This window comes from Stegodyphus dumicola, chromosome 6 (genome assembly GCF_044657685.1).
Source record: "Stegodyphus dumicola isolate Sdum_Otavi_A_Nest chromosome 6, ASM4465768v1".
NCBI classification, from domain to species: domain Eukaryota; kingdom Metazoa; phylum Arthropoda; class Arachnida; order Araneae; family Eresidae; genus Stegodyphus; species Stegodyphus dumicola.
The window spans coordinates 157,002,893-157,019,442 of record NC_140773.1 but is presented as its reverse complement, the minus strand read 5'-3'; the positions used below and the strand labels follow the sequence as shown (position 1 = coordinate 157,019,442).

Here is a 16,550-nt window from a genome sequence, read left to right as displayed (position 1 = left end):
CATGCGTAAACATATTATGTGCATGCGTAAGCGCTTTTGAGGTCCGGGTTATAGATTATTCCGGATTAAAGACTTTGTACTGTATTAACATTTTCCCCATATTAAAAATAATATTTTTTCCTCAGATATTAAAAATTAGTTCATCATTATATTAGAATTTTAATTAATCAAAAGTTTAAATGAATGCTGAATGTCCCCCACTGATGCAATTTATTAAAAATTAATGTTGATTTTTCTCAATAAATTAATTTTTTAAATGATACAAATTTCAAAGACTCAAAATTTTTAATGTCTAACTAGAACTAACATTTCTTAGAATGTCTATTCTTGAAATTATTCATTAACCTGAACTTTTTCAAATAATGCTGAATTTTTTTTTTTTTTCCCATATTTCTTTCTCAGTAAGCTGAAATTACATTCATTATTGAGGCTATGCCCAAAACATTTTCTCTGTAAAATCCTTCAATATAAATCAAGTTTGCATACTTATACTACATTCCTATACCTTTCTGGGTTATTTAGTCACCCTTACAAATAATTGGACCTTTGCTGTTGAGTGTGTTACAAAGTTGATGAGAAATGAGCATTTTTCAAATATAAATTTTTTTGTTAAAATTGAGTAACCAGACATTTTATAAAATACAGAACGTATTTTTTTAATAAGCAATATTAGAACAACGTTTTTAAAGTATTGGTTTTGTTACACTTTTTACATCAATGTTTTTATGTAATATTTCTTATACTGAAAGAAAAATAATATCAGATGTAGAGAAAAAAAAAATTAATAACTTTCATTATCACTTTTAAGTTGTCCTATCCATCTAACTCTCCGTTAGACCCACGATTTTTGGCTGGTAGTCTGGAAAGTCCAGATATTAAAACATTCTATATGTTGGACATCCAAATTTTGGACTTTATATTATATATGTAAAAAGTGCTTTTTTGATGACAAAGTTTGAAGGTAGTTTAAGAGTGTATAAATTTTGATCTATTTTTCACCCTCCTACTTTACAGTTTTCATCACTCATCATACCATCAGATGGCACCACTTACACACTCAGCTCCCAGTTTACCTTCGCTGTTTCTCAGCTCTTCAGAGGATAATAAGACATCTTCTTTTTCTTTCTTCATTAAGTTCTCCTGCAGCAGGAATACCTTCATGCCTTTTTATCATCATGTCCATTGTGGTCATAATTTAGGGAACAGGAAAGTACTGCTTGGGCAACCTGTCTAAACGTAATAGTTTCAAAGTTTCAAACACACCCCATACTCGCTTAAGAATGAAATAGTGTGACAATGGGTCATCACTCTTTTTCTACCTTTCTGTCATTGTTTCTAAGGATTTACAGACCAAGGATCATTCCATGCCAAGTGCTGAACGGCACAATTGTCCAGAGAGAGATGATAAAATTGCACTATGTGCAACAATGTATTATATTCATATTTTATGGCACCTCATACTTTAACAAAGCATAATATGCTTGCTTGAATTTTGGCATGAGATTCTTTACTGAAAAATATTAAAGAACCTCCTTTTTTCAAACAGCTCAGTACTGGAGATTAGAAATATATTCTATGCAATAATGTAATAAGAAAAAATCATAGGTAAGCCTAAAGAACCTTTTTAGTAACACTGAGAAGGGGCTGCATCTTAAAATTAATGCTTTGTGTATGGTGGAGCTATAAAGAAATTATACACTGCAAATTACTATCACCAAATTAGACAAAATTGGAAAAATATATTCCTTAAAGCCAGTTTTAAAAGCAGAAATTAAAGCAAAGTGTTCAGAATTGACAAATCTTTGAGGCATTGTCTTTCATCATGACAATGCTTGGCCCCACATTTCAGTAATGTCAGAGAAAGATTTATTGTGGTTAAGACCTTTTGTGTAACCCACCCTCATATTTAACACACCTTGCCCTTTAGGATTTCCATCTCTTCAGGTCACTCCAAAATTCCCTGAATGGCTTAGCGTTCACTTCTTTAGAGACTGCATATCAATAACTTTTTTACAAACAAATTTAAAGACTTTTTTTTTAAAAAAAAGGAATTTTGCAGTTGCCTGAAAGATGGCAGAGTGTCAGAATAAAATTATGCTTATGTGATTGAAAGTTTCTTATGTTTTTTTACTACTTTATACATATATATAAAAACTAATATATAGATATACAAATTGCAGAACTTTTCGAATGACCCAATACAATTAAAAAAAGAATAATTTTCTGCATACTTTATACAGTAAGATAATTTACAGTATTTTAATATGCAATAATCTCTAGCTTCTTTATACAGCCTCACCTATATAGAACCCTTTGCAATTATACATATATTTGGCCAAAAGGCTCATTAAAATCAAACCTTTATTTCCCTACACCCTTAGCTTAAGACACTGGCTTAGTCATCCCTTAAGAAGACTAAGAGATTAGCATTGACTAGGCTTAATAATGTCTTACATAAGTTCAACTATGTTTTCCTTAGAAACAAAAATTTTACTTATATCTATATTTATAAATAAATTTTAAACAAAGAACAAGTTACCTTCCAAAACCTAAATATGCACTGCAAGTTGAAATAATTCAATAGCAATTTTTATTAAATTCAAAACATAAACAAAGTAAATTCAATATCATATTTACCACTGGAATAATGAAAAAGGTCCCCCCCCCCTTTTTTTTTTTTTTTTTTTTTTTTTTTGCAAATGCAGAATTTTGTTAAAATAACTAGTAAATAAAACCTCTTTCAAAATTCTCAGAAAAACTAATGTGTGAAAACAAAATTCTGCAAAAATTACAATGGAAAGGAGCAAACAATGCAAAAAATAAACAAAGGCTGGTGCATTTTGGGGGGGGGGGGTACAACAACAGAAGGAAAAAAAGAAGCATGTTTCTAAACTGGCAAACGCACAAATGTACAAAATTAACTTTAAACAAAGAAAATATTAATTTAAACATTATGTGCATCCATTGGTTCCACCTCTATAGACTGGAAATGAAAAAGCACCTCACCCAAATCCAAATACAAACAGTATACAAAAATGATGAAAGTGAATCCCAAATTAGAATAAGTAGGTAGTTCAAAGTACAATTTAAAATCAATAAAATTATTTATGAAATGTGTATGCATAACAAATAATGCAAAGAGTATATTCTAATCTGGAACGAAGTAAATAAATTTGTTAGTAACATGAAGTTTTCATTTACATGTTCTAACATGAAATTGAAGACCAGAAACCAAGCTTTTGTATTAAGAACAATAAATAAAAACAAACAAAAAATCTGAGAGGTTTCAGATTTTAAATTACATCCAAAGGGATTTTTTTTAACATTTTGTGTGTTGTCTTTATTTATTAAATATCATGTTCTTTGCACTTAAACCATAAAATTCAGTTCAACAGCAATGTCACAAAATAATTTTAAAATGAGCATATCTTTAGAATTTCCAATACACAGTTCCGTGCACTGGAGATAAAAAGGTTCCCCTCCCTTTAGAGTGTTGCCATTGCTCGCTTTTAAATCGTTTGCTAATAAAAAACTCATTAAAGTTTTACAAAATATGAAATCGATAATAAAACAAATTCCAAATTTGGGCTTTCAGATGTCCATATTTGCAGTAGGATTACGTCATTCAAAACTAGGTGGCTCTAGGTACCGCTGTTTTATCACAATGGGAGAAGCAAACATACATTTATGCAGATTCTTCATTATTTAATTTCTTCCAATATAATGCAGGACTCTAATATTTTGTGACAATAATTTGAAAAGTGATACGCTGTATATAGTGACTCGAAGCAAAATCACAAAACAAAAACAATAGTACTTCAGGGAGAAAGCCCCTTTGGACTGAAAAGTCCTAATTAAAAATCATTATGTTAAATATTTATGAAAAAATTATGCAAATAAATTAATTCATGCTTGTATATAAATCTCTCTTTGTTTCTCTATTTATCTACCAACATATATATAGAAAAAGAGAATTAAGTGAAAATATGGAATCATAAAACATATTCCTTCCTTCTTTTAATACTTAAAAAACAAACATTTATACATGGGTTGCTTTTTTAAACGCTGAATTTTATTGGAAAATACTCATTCATCTATTGTTTAACAAAAACCATAAATTATTGAAGAAACTTGACATAGAAAAAGCAGAACTACTGAAAAACAATGGCCACCCACATAAATACACAGTCTGGAAAATTAAAAGCGTACTCAGACTATATTACATGAGTACATACTCATTACAAGCTTTCACTGTTTGCAAAGTTAATAACTTTCTATCACTATTATCCTCTTTCTTAAAATTCCTCTTTTCAGTAATACTTGTGACAATCTAGTACAGTCAAAAGTCGTTAATCCGGACTCTTCGGGACTTCGGCGATTCCGGATTATCGATTTTTCCAGATTATAGATCATCAGTTTAAATCTCGTAAGATGGCATGCAGAAATTCTAAAATTAAAAATATGAAACCGTAATTTATGAAATAAAGAACAATTATGATCTAAAGGGTATCAAAATTAAAAAAAAAAAAAAAAAAAGCTTAATATTTATTTGTTTACTTTATTAAACATTTTTTTCAATGCAAGTTGTTCAAGTTGCTTCGTTTCATGTGATAATACTTTCTCTTTAATTCTATAAACAGACATAATTTCGTGTTCAGTTACAAAGTTCCGCTGTTCAAGTCCCGTAATTGCTGTGCCGAGAATACCGACTAACTTGTCAAACGAAATTTTTGTATTTTCACTAACCTCTGTTACCTTCTTCATGCCTTTATCAATTTTTTGCAGCAATTCCACTTTTTGTTTGATGGACATCGAAACATACTTTCATTTTGTAGATGCTTTGGGAGCTCCAGCATCAGAAATTCTATTTGACATAATCGAAAGTTCAAGTTTACTTTTATAAAATTGCTCTTACAGTCTGCAAAAAATAATAAGCCGGATCCAATTTGAAGATTAAAGAACAACGCAATCATCAACATTAACTGAAATAGATAATTTTAGCTTATACCGTCCGTTATACATTAAACGTGCACGCGAAAACGTGTTCTGCGCTTGCACACACGCATATGCGCATTCGTAAAGTTCTTACGCAAACGTGTAAATGCCTATGCGCATGTGTCAATGCGGTGCATGTGCAGAAAGTTTTTAGCTTTGAGGTCCGGATTACAGATCATTCCGGATTAAGGGTGTCCGAATTAACGACTTTTATAAGAAAGTTTCATAGGTTACTTCTACCTGAATTTTTATTAGCCTATAAAACAACGCACACACACACACACATATATATACATAATATATGTGTGTAAAATAAAAAAAAAAAAAAAAGCAAACTTCTGCTTTTAACCGACAATAACCTCTTTTATTTTTCAATTTAATTTGGGTATTTTCCTTTTCTGTCTTACAAACAGTAACTCTTTATAGTATACCAATCTAAACTGCACCCTTTCAAAATTAATCCAGATGATATTATCTTACATAATGCTATAATGCACCTGCTTTAAGCCAATCACTGAATAAAATTTAAATTTAAATCAAAACTTTTACCCTTAGACTTTCTGCTGAATGCATTGCACTTTTCCACTAGCTTGCCTACAGTTAACATGTAGTGGCTGTCTTCTATCTATTATCTATTGTTATGTGTCAAGATGTATAAATAAAAATTATGAAGTTTGGGTGCAGACTGCACCCACGATGATGCGTGAAAGAATCAGTTTGTCCAAAAATAAAATGTGCTGAATCTACAGCTATGTTTGTGAAGCTCCACCCTTTTACTATGCAATTAGGCATACCATATGCCAGTGCCATCTACAACCATCATTCACGATTAAAAAGTATTTATGTCTTTGCTCTGCGTTCTAAATTATTTCATATATATAAATGGCGTATATTACCATCAAAGTGGTTATGTCACTTTGTTACAGAAAATTCATAATATTAATTTTTCAGTGTGTTCATTCATGGGTTGATTGATTAAGGTAAATCAACTTGAGAGCTCCCTGCCTAACTTTCATTCAGCTACCCTATAAACTGAAATTGAACCCCGAATCCAACTACCAGGGTATAGCCACTTTACCACTTGGCCAGTGGTGAGTGCAAAAATTATTTGGTGTAAGTGCCTTAAAATAAGTACTGTTGCCTCACCCGATTTTAAAATAAATGAATAAAACAAACATAAAAATGAGGAAAGTTTGCAAAATAAAAGTTTTCAACAAATCTAAACCTTTTGCTAACAGTTTATGAGTCGAATACAACAAAGCACACAAAGGTTACCTGTCTAAGGAAATGGATGCCTTTTTAAAGGTCTTTCTTCGAGGAAATTAGTTCATATTCCTGTTAAAACATCTTTTTCTAAAATATTAAAAAAAAAGGAGTCTTCAGCTCTGAACTTTAATTTTTTTTCAAAAAATAAGCATGAATCTATTCATTTCGAAATATATATCAGTAAACAAATTAGCTGCTAATGTTTTACAGATAACTTCCAAAAAATTTTAAGGGTGGAGTTTTGATTGTCAATGGTAAACTGGAAAATGGTTTTTACCGGATTTAAAGATTCACAAAATTTTCATGCATTTTTGTGAAATTTTTCTAATTTATGAGAAAAAAGCAGTGTACATGGATATAATGAAGAGTGTGCGCAATGCCATTTTTGTGCAATTCTGGGATTTTTTTTCAAGTAAAAATAAGTCGACGTGTACATGATTTAGTGATATTTTAATTAAATAATAGTTATTTTGTGAATTTTATGTTTGTAGGAATTTGGTATACGTTTCAGTTGAAGTAAACGTGCGTGGAAATAATTTAAATATTTGATACTAAGTATTTGTAATGCTTGCAGTATGAATTCGTTGGTGACGTGTATAATGTAATAGATGATTTGGAGGTAAAAGTTTTTGGATATTTTATTTATTTTATATGTGGAAATATTCATATTTGGAAAGGGTAAATACTTTTTCGCGATCAGGTAATTTCATATATGTTCTTTTTACCGGGTTTAAATATTGAGAAAATTGTCATGTATTTTCGTGAAATTTTTCTAATTTATGAGAAAAAAGCAGTGTACATGGATATAGTGAAGAGTGTGCGCAATGCCATTTTTGTGCAATTCTGGGATGTTTTTTTAAGTAAAAATAAGTCAACGTGTACTAGTGATATTTAAATTAAACGATAGTTATTTTGTGAATTTTATGTTTGTAGGAATTTGGTATATGTTTAAATTGAAGTAAATGTGCATGGAAATAATTTAAATATTTGATACTAAGTATTTGTAATGCTTGCGGTATGAATTCGTTGGTGACGTTTATAATATAATAGATAATTTAGAGGCAAAAGTTTTTGGATATTTTATTTATTTTATATGTGGAAATGTTCATCCTTGGAAAGGGTATATACTTTTTCGCGATCAGGTAATTTCATATATGTGCTTTTTACCGAGTTTAAAGATTCACAGAATTTTTTTGCATTTTCGTGCAAATTTTTGTAATTTATGAGAAAATAGCAGTGTAGATGGATAAAGTTAAGAGTGTGTGCAATGCCATTTTTGTGCAATTGTGGGATGTTTTTTTAAGTAAATATAAGTCGACGTGTAAATGGTTTATGTGTATGTGCTATTCTGAAAAACGCGCAAGGAGTTTGCGATTGTGCACTTTTTCCCAATTTTGCAGTTAATATTTGTCATGATTAAGCAGTTTTGTTACATAAAATTTCTAGCATAAGTGTAATTCGGCTAGTAGATTGTTGGAAAAAGTGTTCAGTAAATAAAAAGAAAAGAAACATGTCTTTACTTCGTGAAGACAAAATGGTGGCGAAAAAAAATAGAGGGTTGCTGTAGCAGAGTTGGTCGCTAAATTTTCGCCAAAAAATCGCCAAGTTACCATAATTCAAAGATCAACCGAAAAAAGCAGTGTACATTAATAAAGTGAAGAGTGTGCGCAATGCCATTTTTGTGCAATTCTGAGATGCTTTTTTAAGTAAAAATAAGTCAACGTGTACATGGTTTAGTGATATTTTAATTAAATGATAGTTATTTTATGTTTGTAGAAATTTGGTATACGTTTCAGTTGAAGTAAACGTGCATGGAAATAATTTAAATATTTGACACTAAGTATTTGTAACCATTTTTAATGTTTGCGGTATAAATTCGTTGGTGACGCTTATAATATAATAGATAATTTAGAGGTAAAAGTTTTTGGATATTTTATTTATTTTATACGTGGAAATGTTCATCCTTGGAAAGGGTATATACTTTTTCGCAATCAGGTAATTTCATATACCGTATATACCCGCGTATAAGTCGAGATATTTTGGACAAAAAAAGAGACTTCAAAGTGGGGGGGTCGACTTATACGCGGGGCCATAAAAAATCAAAAGAATTGGAAGTTCAAAAACTTCTTTAAATAATGCAGTTGTTTTCTTTTTGCGCTCAAATTGGACGACTTATCAAATAAGTCACTTACTTGAAGTAATTTCATGACTTAAATTATGTGACGAACTAATCACAGAGTTTCATACTTTAACTAGAGTACGTTTCGATTAAACCAAAGAATTTTCGGCCCCCAAACAACCGATCAATATCGAGCAATAAGAAAGTTTCGCCAACACGCCAAGAAAAGAGAAATACAGATAGTCATTTTTAAAGATCGTCCATTGATCATTTTTAAAAGAAAAACTTTACCGAAAAACGTTGTGTTTCCATCAGGTGTGCTGATTCGCGCCCATGAAAAGGGATGGATGGATGCTGACGGAACAGTCAATTGGCTTAAAAATGTGTGGGATAAAAGACTGGGAGCAGCTTTAAAAAAACCTTCACTTTTAGTATACGATTCTTTTCGCGGACACTTTTCTGAAGAAGTGACAAAAGTGACAAAACACCTAAAAACGACTGTGGCTGTAATTCCGGGAGGATTAACATCCATCATTTAACCCCTAGATGTCTGCCTCAATAAGCCCTTCAAAGTAAATGTTAGAAAATATTGGGCAGAGTGGATTAGTTCCGGTCGATCAACATTTACAAAGGGAGGCAACATTAAAAAGCCCGATATTACATTATTCGCTCAGTGGGTTAAAGATGCTTGGAACGAAATACCCTCTGAAATAATTATAAAATCATTTTAAAAATGTTGTATTAGCAACGAACTAGACGGCACAGAAGATGATGCTGTTTTTGAAAGTGAAAATGACGACGAAGGCTCTAGTAGTGATTGTAACAATACAGAGTTCGAGACTGAAAATATGTATGATGACGAGCCAATGACGACAGAAGAGTTCTATGAAATGTTTGGCGAATCTGACCATGAATCGGACGTTGAAGGATTTTGATTTTGTTTATTTACCAAGTTATTTTTTATCGCATATTTACTTTTTTTCCTCAGATGACTTTGAATAAATGTAGTACTTAAAAAAAAATTTTTCGAAGTTTCTCGATTGATTTCGGAAGTGGGGGGTCGACTTATACGCGGGTTTCTTATTTTCTACGAATTTTTTATGTCGAAGTGGGTGGGGGGTCGACTTATACGCGGTATCAACTTATACGCGAGTATATACGTATGTGCTTTTTACCAAGTTTAAAGATTCACAGAATTTTTTTGCATTTTCGTGCAAATTTTTGTAATTTATGAGAAAATAGCAGTGTAGATGGATAAAGTTAAGAGTGTGTGCAATGCCATTTTTGTGCAATTCTGGGATGTTTTTTTGGTACTTACGTATTAACGCAACCAGGCCAAAATTCGCATAAATCGCCAAATTTGGTGACACTATTTACGGCAACCCTACATGTTATACGTAGTTTTTCGTAAAGAAATTATTTTCTTACTGGTTAGATTGAATGCCCTGAAATACTTTAACTATGAGTATTTGGGATCTGCCTGCGAGTGAAAAAGATGCTGTTGAATTGTTGCAGAGATATGGCATTATACCGAACGAACGTACTTGTAAAAATTCTCATAAAATGAAACTGTATTTTGGAAAGCAAATCTTCTGGAAATGTAACGTCAAAGAGTGCAATCAACATTTGGGTGTGAGAACCGGAAATTGGTTTGAAGGTAGCCGAATTTCATTTGTGACAGTGGTGCGCTTCACTTATTGTTGGTGTAAAGAGTTAACCTCAATTAAATTTTGTGCAGAAGAGATGGGAATTGCTGACAAAACTGTTATAGATTGGAATAATTACAATGGCGAAGACGGTTTTCCATCAATGCTAAAAGCAATAGCCAAAAGATTTCCGCCGAAAAAATAATTCTGCAACTTATTCAAATTCGAAACCGGAAGGGTTTAATTGCTATTTTATATTTTAAAACAAAATAATATAAAAAACTGTATTAAAAATTATCTGTACATTTTCTTTCTATTCATACTTTTTTACTTAAACTTACAAATCGCGCCAACCTGGTTGCGATAATACGTAAGTACCTGTTTTTTTAAGTAAAAATAAGTCGACGTGTACATGGTTTATGTGTATATGCGATTCTGAAAAACGTGGCAAGGAGTTTGCGATTCTGCACTTTTTCCCAATTTGGCAGTTAATATTTGTCATGATTAAGCAGGTTTATTCCATAAAATTTCTAGGATAAGTGTAATTCGGATAGCAGATTGTTGGAAAAGGTGTTCAATAAATAAAAAGAAAAGAAACATGTCTTTACTTCGTGAAGACAAAATGGCGGCGAAAAAAAAATAGAGGTTTGCTGTAGCAGAGTTGGTCGCCAAATTTTCGCCAAGTTACCATAATCCAAAGATTAACCCATGGTTTTTGCACATGTGAAAACCGTGTTTTTGCAGACATTTTAGGCTTAAAGTTCGAAATGTAGCTACAAAATTTAGATAGTAATATGGTGCAGTGGAGCTTCTTGCGAAAAATGTTTGGCGAGAAATTTGTCGCCAACCGAGGGCGTGCATAAGAGTAGTTCCATATTTTCTATTGTTATAGCAAATAATATTTAAGATGAAAGTTTGGGGACTTATGAATCACACTATGTAAAGAACAACTATTGTAAAGAATTAAAGACTTCTTTAACTTCTTATTTTTTGCAAGAATTTGAGTAGAATCCACGCATACTATAAAAGTAAAAAACTATTTTCTCTATTTAAAACATAACAAAAACTGTGAATGTAATTATGATCTAGTGTTCATAACTGTAGCACTAATTATGCAGTCTACAAAACCAACTTAATTTCATTTTTGTATCATTACAATGACCTCAAATAAATCGCCGGTAAAATCCTAGGAGAGCCCACACCCTTTACGACAAACTGGGAAATTTCGCACTGCTTTGCACATTTCTCAAAATCGCCAACTTGAAAATAACAAGTCCAAGAATTACACAAATTCGGTATCCATGTACACATCAACCTATTGGTTAGAGTTGACTTTAAGGTACCTCTTGTATCATAGCGAAGTTGTTGCTTCATTTATCGCCAAGTTGTTGTATCATTTATGGTAACCTGAGTAGTTGAATGTTATAGAAACCCTATTATGACATAATCGTTTGCATTATTTTGGGAAATTTTGAATCATGGGAGGTTTTGCAAGGGCTTTTGTGGTGCATGTTGCTTAGGAAGTACATTACTTGTTTCATTGTTTAGATGGTACAATGGTTGAATGTAGTAGGATTAATTTGAAGTTTCTGTACGATTTAGAATGAAAGGGGAAACGTGCATTAATTGAATAGTGTGTAAATGAAGGTTTACTTAGTAGCCATAGTCCGGAACTTTGTAGTATATTTTTTAGCCTTATTTTTGTTAATTTCTGTGGCGACACCGATATACGGATTGTAGTTGAGATAATTTTAGGAAGTTTTTGGATGCTGTTAAGGAATTTCGTGTGCCACAGACTGAAGATGAAGGTAAGGGAGGATAAATAAGGTAAGGGAATATTTGCTTTGCGTAGTGCTAAAATACATAACAGGTTTTTTCTTTTTTGTGTTATTTTACTGTTTAGTATAAATTTTGTTTGTTGAGATTACATATTTTTTGGTTGCCTCTACTATAGAATTGGGTGCTCCTTTGACTTTTTAAGTGAAAATATATCCATGTGTACATGGACAAACTCAAGGAAGTGCGTAAGGCATAGTTTGTCCGATTCTCTGTTGTTTTTTTAAGTGAAAATAGGTCGATGAGTACATGGATAAAGTCAAGCGAATGCACAATGCCATTTTTGTGCAATTCGGGAATGAAAATAGGTCGATGTGTAGATGAATACCCAATTTGTGCAATTCTTTGACGTGTTATTTTGGCTTGCGTAGCGGCAATTTTTGCGCCAAAAAAACAAGTAAAAGAATTGCACAAACTCGGTATCCATGTACTACCAAAAAAGGCCAAGGGGTACCCTAAAATGTACTTTTATCCAACCTATTTTCACTTAAAAAAGTCAGAGAACTGCACACCACTCCCTCGACTTTGTCGATGTACACATCGATACTCGCCATAACCAAAATCATTTGCGCCAAGGGTTTGGGCTCTGCTAGGATCCAACTAAATCACCTAATTTTTTATTCTAAATATGATATAAACAAAACTTAAATAAAAATATCTTGGAGAACTGCAATACAGTGATGGTTTAGCGACAGAATTGAAGAAATTCCTTTAAGGTGCATATTTCAGATTTGCAAGACATTAACAATCAAATAAGGTAATCCAACATGATTACCTTTCATTTATAAAACTCATCTTAGTGTACGTGGTGGCAAGGAGTGAAGGATTGTTAAATTACTAATGTCATAATAAATATTCTTGCTTAAGAACGGGATAATATCCAACATACACCTTTATGAGATATTAATAATTATATCATGGTAATTTACTTAATTATACATTATATAATGTGTTTTTATTTAAAATATTCCACACACAAATTGATAAAATCCTGAGTATCATAATTTCAGTTATAATTTTTGTCATAAAATCTTCCAGAAGGATTTCTCAATACCATTTAATCCAATATGATTTTTTATGTTAATGTAAAATTTGACAAGATGCAGGAATTATTCTGATGTTGCATCACAACGATATATTGTTTTAATGGCCTACGAGTATAACAGCTCTTAATTTGGATAACCACACATCCAGAACAAGACCCAACACAAAATACTAGATTTTTACTGTGTTCTGTTATGTTGCAAAAACTGAATATTATAGTGAATGCATGAGCATAAAAATCCACCTTAACTCACATTGGAAAAAATAAAAGAATTAATTTTAGAAAGAACACTTTCATGTGGAACAAATTTACAAGTTACATAAATTTCATAGGGAAGGCAAACTAGCAACAAACATGATTAGGAAAAAGTGCAGAATCACCCACTGCTTGGCACATTTTTAAGAATTGCACATACTAGGTATCCACGTACACATCGACCTATTTTCATTTTAAAAAAAAATCCCAGAATTGCACAAATATGGCAGCACACTCCCTTAGCTTTATCCATGTACACATTCATTAAAAAAGTCAAAGAATATTGACAAGAATCCAATTCGTCTTACTCTTGTAAAAAGCGCCAAACAAATAAGTGGGCGATTCTGCACTTTACCCCATGTTTCAAAAGAAATATATTCTATCCCAAATAATTAACTATTTTAATAACTGTATGACTGCACTCCAAAAAGTAGCAAAGGAAATCACCCTAAAAAACTTTAAAGTTAATTCAGAAAAGTATTGCTTGCATCAGGAACAACTACTTTTACATATTAAAATATGCCCAATACAAAACATCAAATATAAATAAATGATTAAAATAACTGAAATATAATGCAGTCATATTCTTACAACTGGATTTTATAAACTTAAAATAATCACCTGTATGATGTACAGTTTTTTCCCTGCATTTGAAACTTAAACTGATTATCTACTACAGGGTTTAAAAATGCAACAAAATGTAACAAACCTTTCGGATTCTTCTCCATTTATATCACTTTTTGCAGATGGAGGTTCAGGTAAAATTTCTTCAGAAACCTGTGGATTGGTTGAAGGAGGTGTTCCAAGCTCCTTGATTTCAATGTGATTTTGAATTACTTGACTAGGAACAGTTACTGTCTCCTGAATTTTGGTACTCAATACTGATACAACCTCAGGAATGTTAGCAACAGCAGAAGCTTGAGTACCTATAGTGGAACTTTGTGCCACAGCTACATTAGAGATTTGCGAAACTTGTGGCTGTGCAGAAGAAATTGTAGTAGCAGGTGTTGGGGTCAAATCACCTATTTGTGTATTGGAAGATACAACAATGGGCTTAGAAACTAGCTCTGAAATATTCTGAGAAATGGTGCTGACAGGCACCGTGTGACTTTGTGATGTTATTGATGGTTGAATTTGTGGCTGTTGCATAGTAAGCTGAGAGTCCTGAGCCTGTTGTGACTGAGGAGGCAATTGAGGTTGAGTTATTGTTGCAGGAGTTGCAGTCGATTGAGAGACTGTTGGTGCGCTAGCAGCGGGCTGCTGCTGTGTAGGTGCACTAGTGGACACCTTCACAGTTGTTTGTGATTGATGTTGAGGACAGGCTTGAACAGCTGTGGCAGGCTGAACAGGTTTCGAAGGCGGCTGAGAAGTAGCCGCTGATAATCCCTGAGCTGGCTGACAAGCAAATTGCTGTTGCTGCTGGCGTTCTGTAAACGTAGTCTGGCCAGCAGAAATATTTTGTGTCTGTTGGATTCCACATGTGTTAGTGGCTTTGGATTGTGAAGTTTCCTTTGTTACTGTCTCTTTTTGACTCGCAGCTGGTCCTACTACCGAATGCATTCCAGTGATAAATGGATACTGGCCATTATTTACAGGAAGAAATATTCCATACATTGGCTGCTGTATTTGGTCAGGACCAACAGCTACTGATATGCTGCCAGGATAAGCATCACTTGGTGAGATTTCATAAATATGTGCAACACGGTCAGATGGTACTGCATCTGAGAAACAGGATCCAGGAATCAATTGTATGTTAGAAGCAGAAGATAATTCAGAAATTTCAGACTTTGCTTCTACTGCAGGGGCAGGTGGATCCATAAAATCCATGCAAAGCCAACGACCTCTCTTAAATGGTTCGCTACTTACAATTTTAACTACTCTAAACCTATGTTGCCACTGATCTGGAAGCGTAGGTGGATTCACCACATGTTCACTTTGATTCTTTTCAGGTGGTATACTTGGCTTATCAGTTTTGGAAGATTCGGATGGAATTTTCACAGCAACGTCAATTTGTGCTTCATGTTTAACATTAATTTCTGTTTTACACTTGAGAGGAATGGATGGAGTTTGGTTTGACAGATCGTCGTTGTTAGTGTTGCTGTTATCTTCAGACAATTGGTCATTGTCTACATCTGTGGTTCTTGAGCAGTCTAGAATTTCTGAACTTACATCTTCTGTATGGCTCTCGTCTAAATCGTCGGCGCTATCTTCACCGCCATCAGTACTAAGACGGGAGCCTTTCACAGTCACGCTTGTAATCTGAAATGAAGTTTGTTTTCTTTTTAACGTCGAAGGTTCGCTAGCAACATGATGTGTGGGGTGTGTATCTGGATGCATAGTTCCCGATGAAGGGGGAACAATGCTGGGAACGCTAACGTTTCGATTATTATTGCTAAGATTACCATCTCTAATTAACGTCTTGTCGCTGTCAGCCATGATAAAAATGCACTTCACGCAAAGTATGCAATTTGTACACTTCACTTTAGAGTGGAATATCACCACCGCTTGTAGATTCACAAAGAAAGGAATAGAATTATCGTGAAGCAACATATGTAGTTGATCATAATGAGATCACAGATTTATAAATAATTTAATCAGCAAAATAAATGCCGGCTCAATATAAGCGTCAACAAACACAATCACCGATTTTCTGCCCGAAAATGGCGACCATGTGTAGAGCTCAATTTCTCTCTAATACGCAACTCCATTACGACAGGAAGCCAGTTGACAGCCGACAAATAGATGTGGTGCTAGATGTCACTACCGTTTCTCTTATAAAGTAATCTTCTTTTCAATCTCAGCCGATTCACTTTGAAAATTTATATCAGCAATAAGGCTTGATGATATTTCCGGGTTTTCTTTCTTTTGCAATAAAAATGAACAATAATAAATAACTATCATAAATTAATTTTTAAATGTCAGAGAAAATTTTAAATTCTAACTGAGTGAGTTTTTTGCAACTGAAGAAGTTAATATTTATGTGAAGGAAAAAAAATAAATGTATTTGAATGGAAGCTTAGGTAGTTATACGCGGGAATGTTTGGGAAATTTCAGAATATATAAAAATAATAAATGAATTATACATGATCTAATTTCAGGACTTTAGAGAAATTTCGCCTAAAAAACTATTTATGTACTTTGATATATTAATTATTAATTTTGTATGCTTTATTTACCTACAATATATTTATTATTTAAAGTTCTAAACGCATCAAACGTCTGTTTCAGAAATTAACTATTATATTTGCATTCTTAAATCACAAAATATCAGATCAAAGGAATAAACTGTACGGAATAAAAATGTGAAATATTTTGCTAAAGCTTTCCATAAATAGTCCGTTTACATGTAAAAGTTCTGCAGGTGTTACCGTCATTCCAGAAAGCCATG

The 16,550-nt window shown here is 32.7% G+C and overlaps 1 protein-coding gene across 4 annotated transcripts in view; it reads right to left on the bottom strand.

The window, feature by feature from the left end:
• The window catches only part of LOC118179493 (uncharacterized), a 56,427-nt gene extending 40,502 nt beyond the window's left edge, over window positions 1-15,925 (bottom strand). The window contains exon 1 of one of the 4 annotated variants that reach the window (XM_085819093.1): window positions 13,872-15,925. In XM_085819093.1, coding sequence (XP_085675219.1) covers window positions 13,872-15,712 — 1,841 coding nt within the window. In that variant the 5' untranslated portion in view covers window positions 15,713-15,925. The remainder of the gene's footprint in view (window positions 1-13,871) is intronic. The other 3 variants (XM_035348669.2, XM_085819091.1, XM_035348668.2) reach the window with 3 other exon arrangements.
• Between the last annotated feature and the right edge of the window lie 625 nt (window positions 15,926-16,550).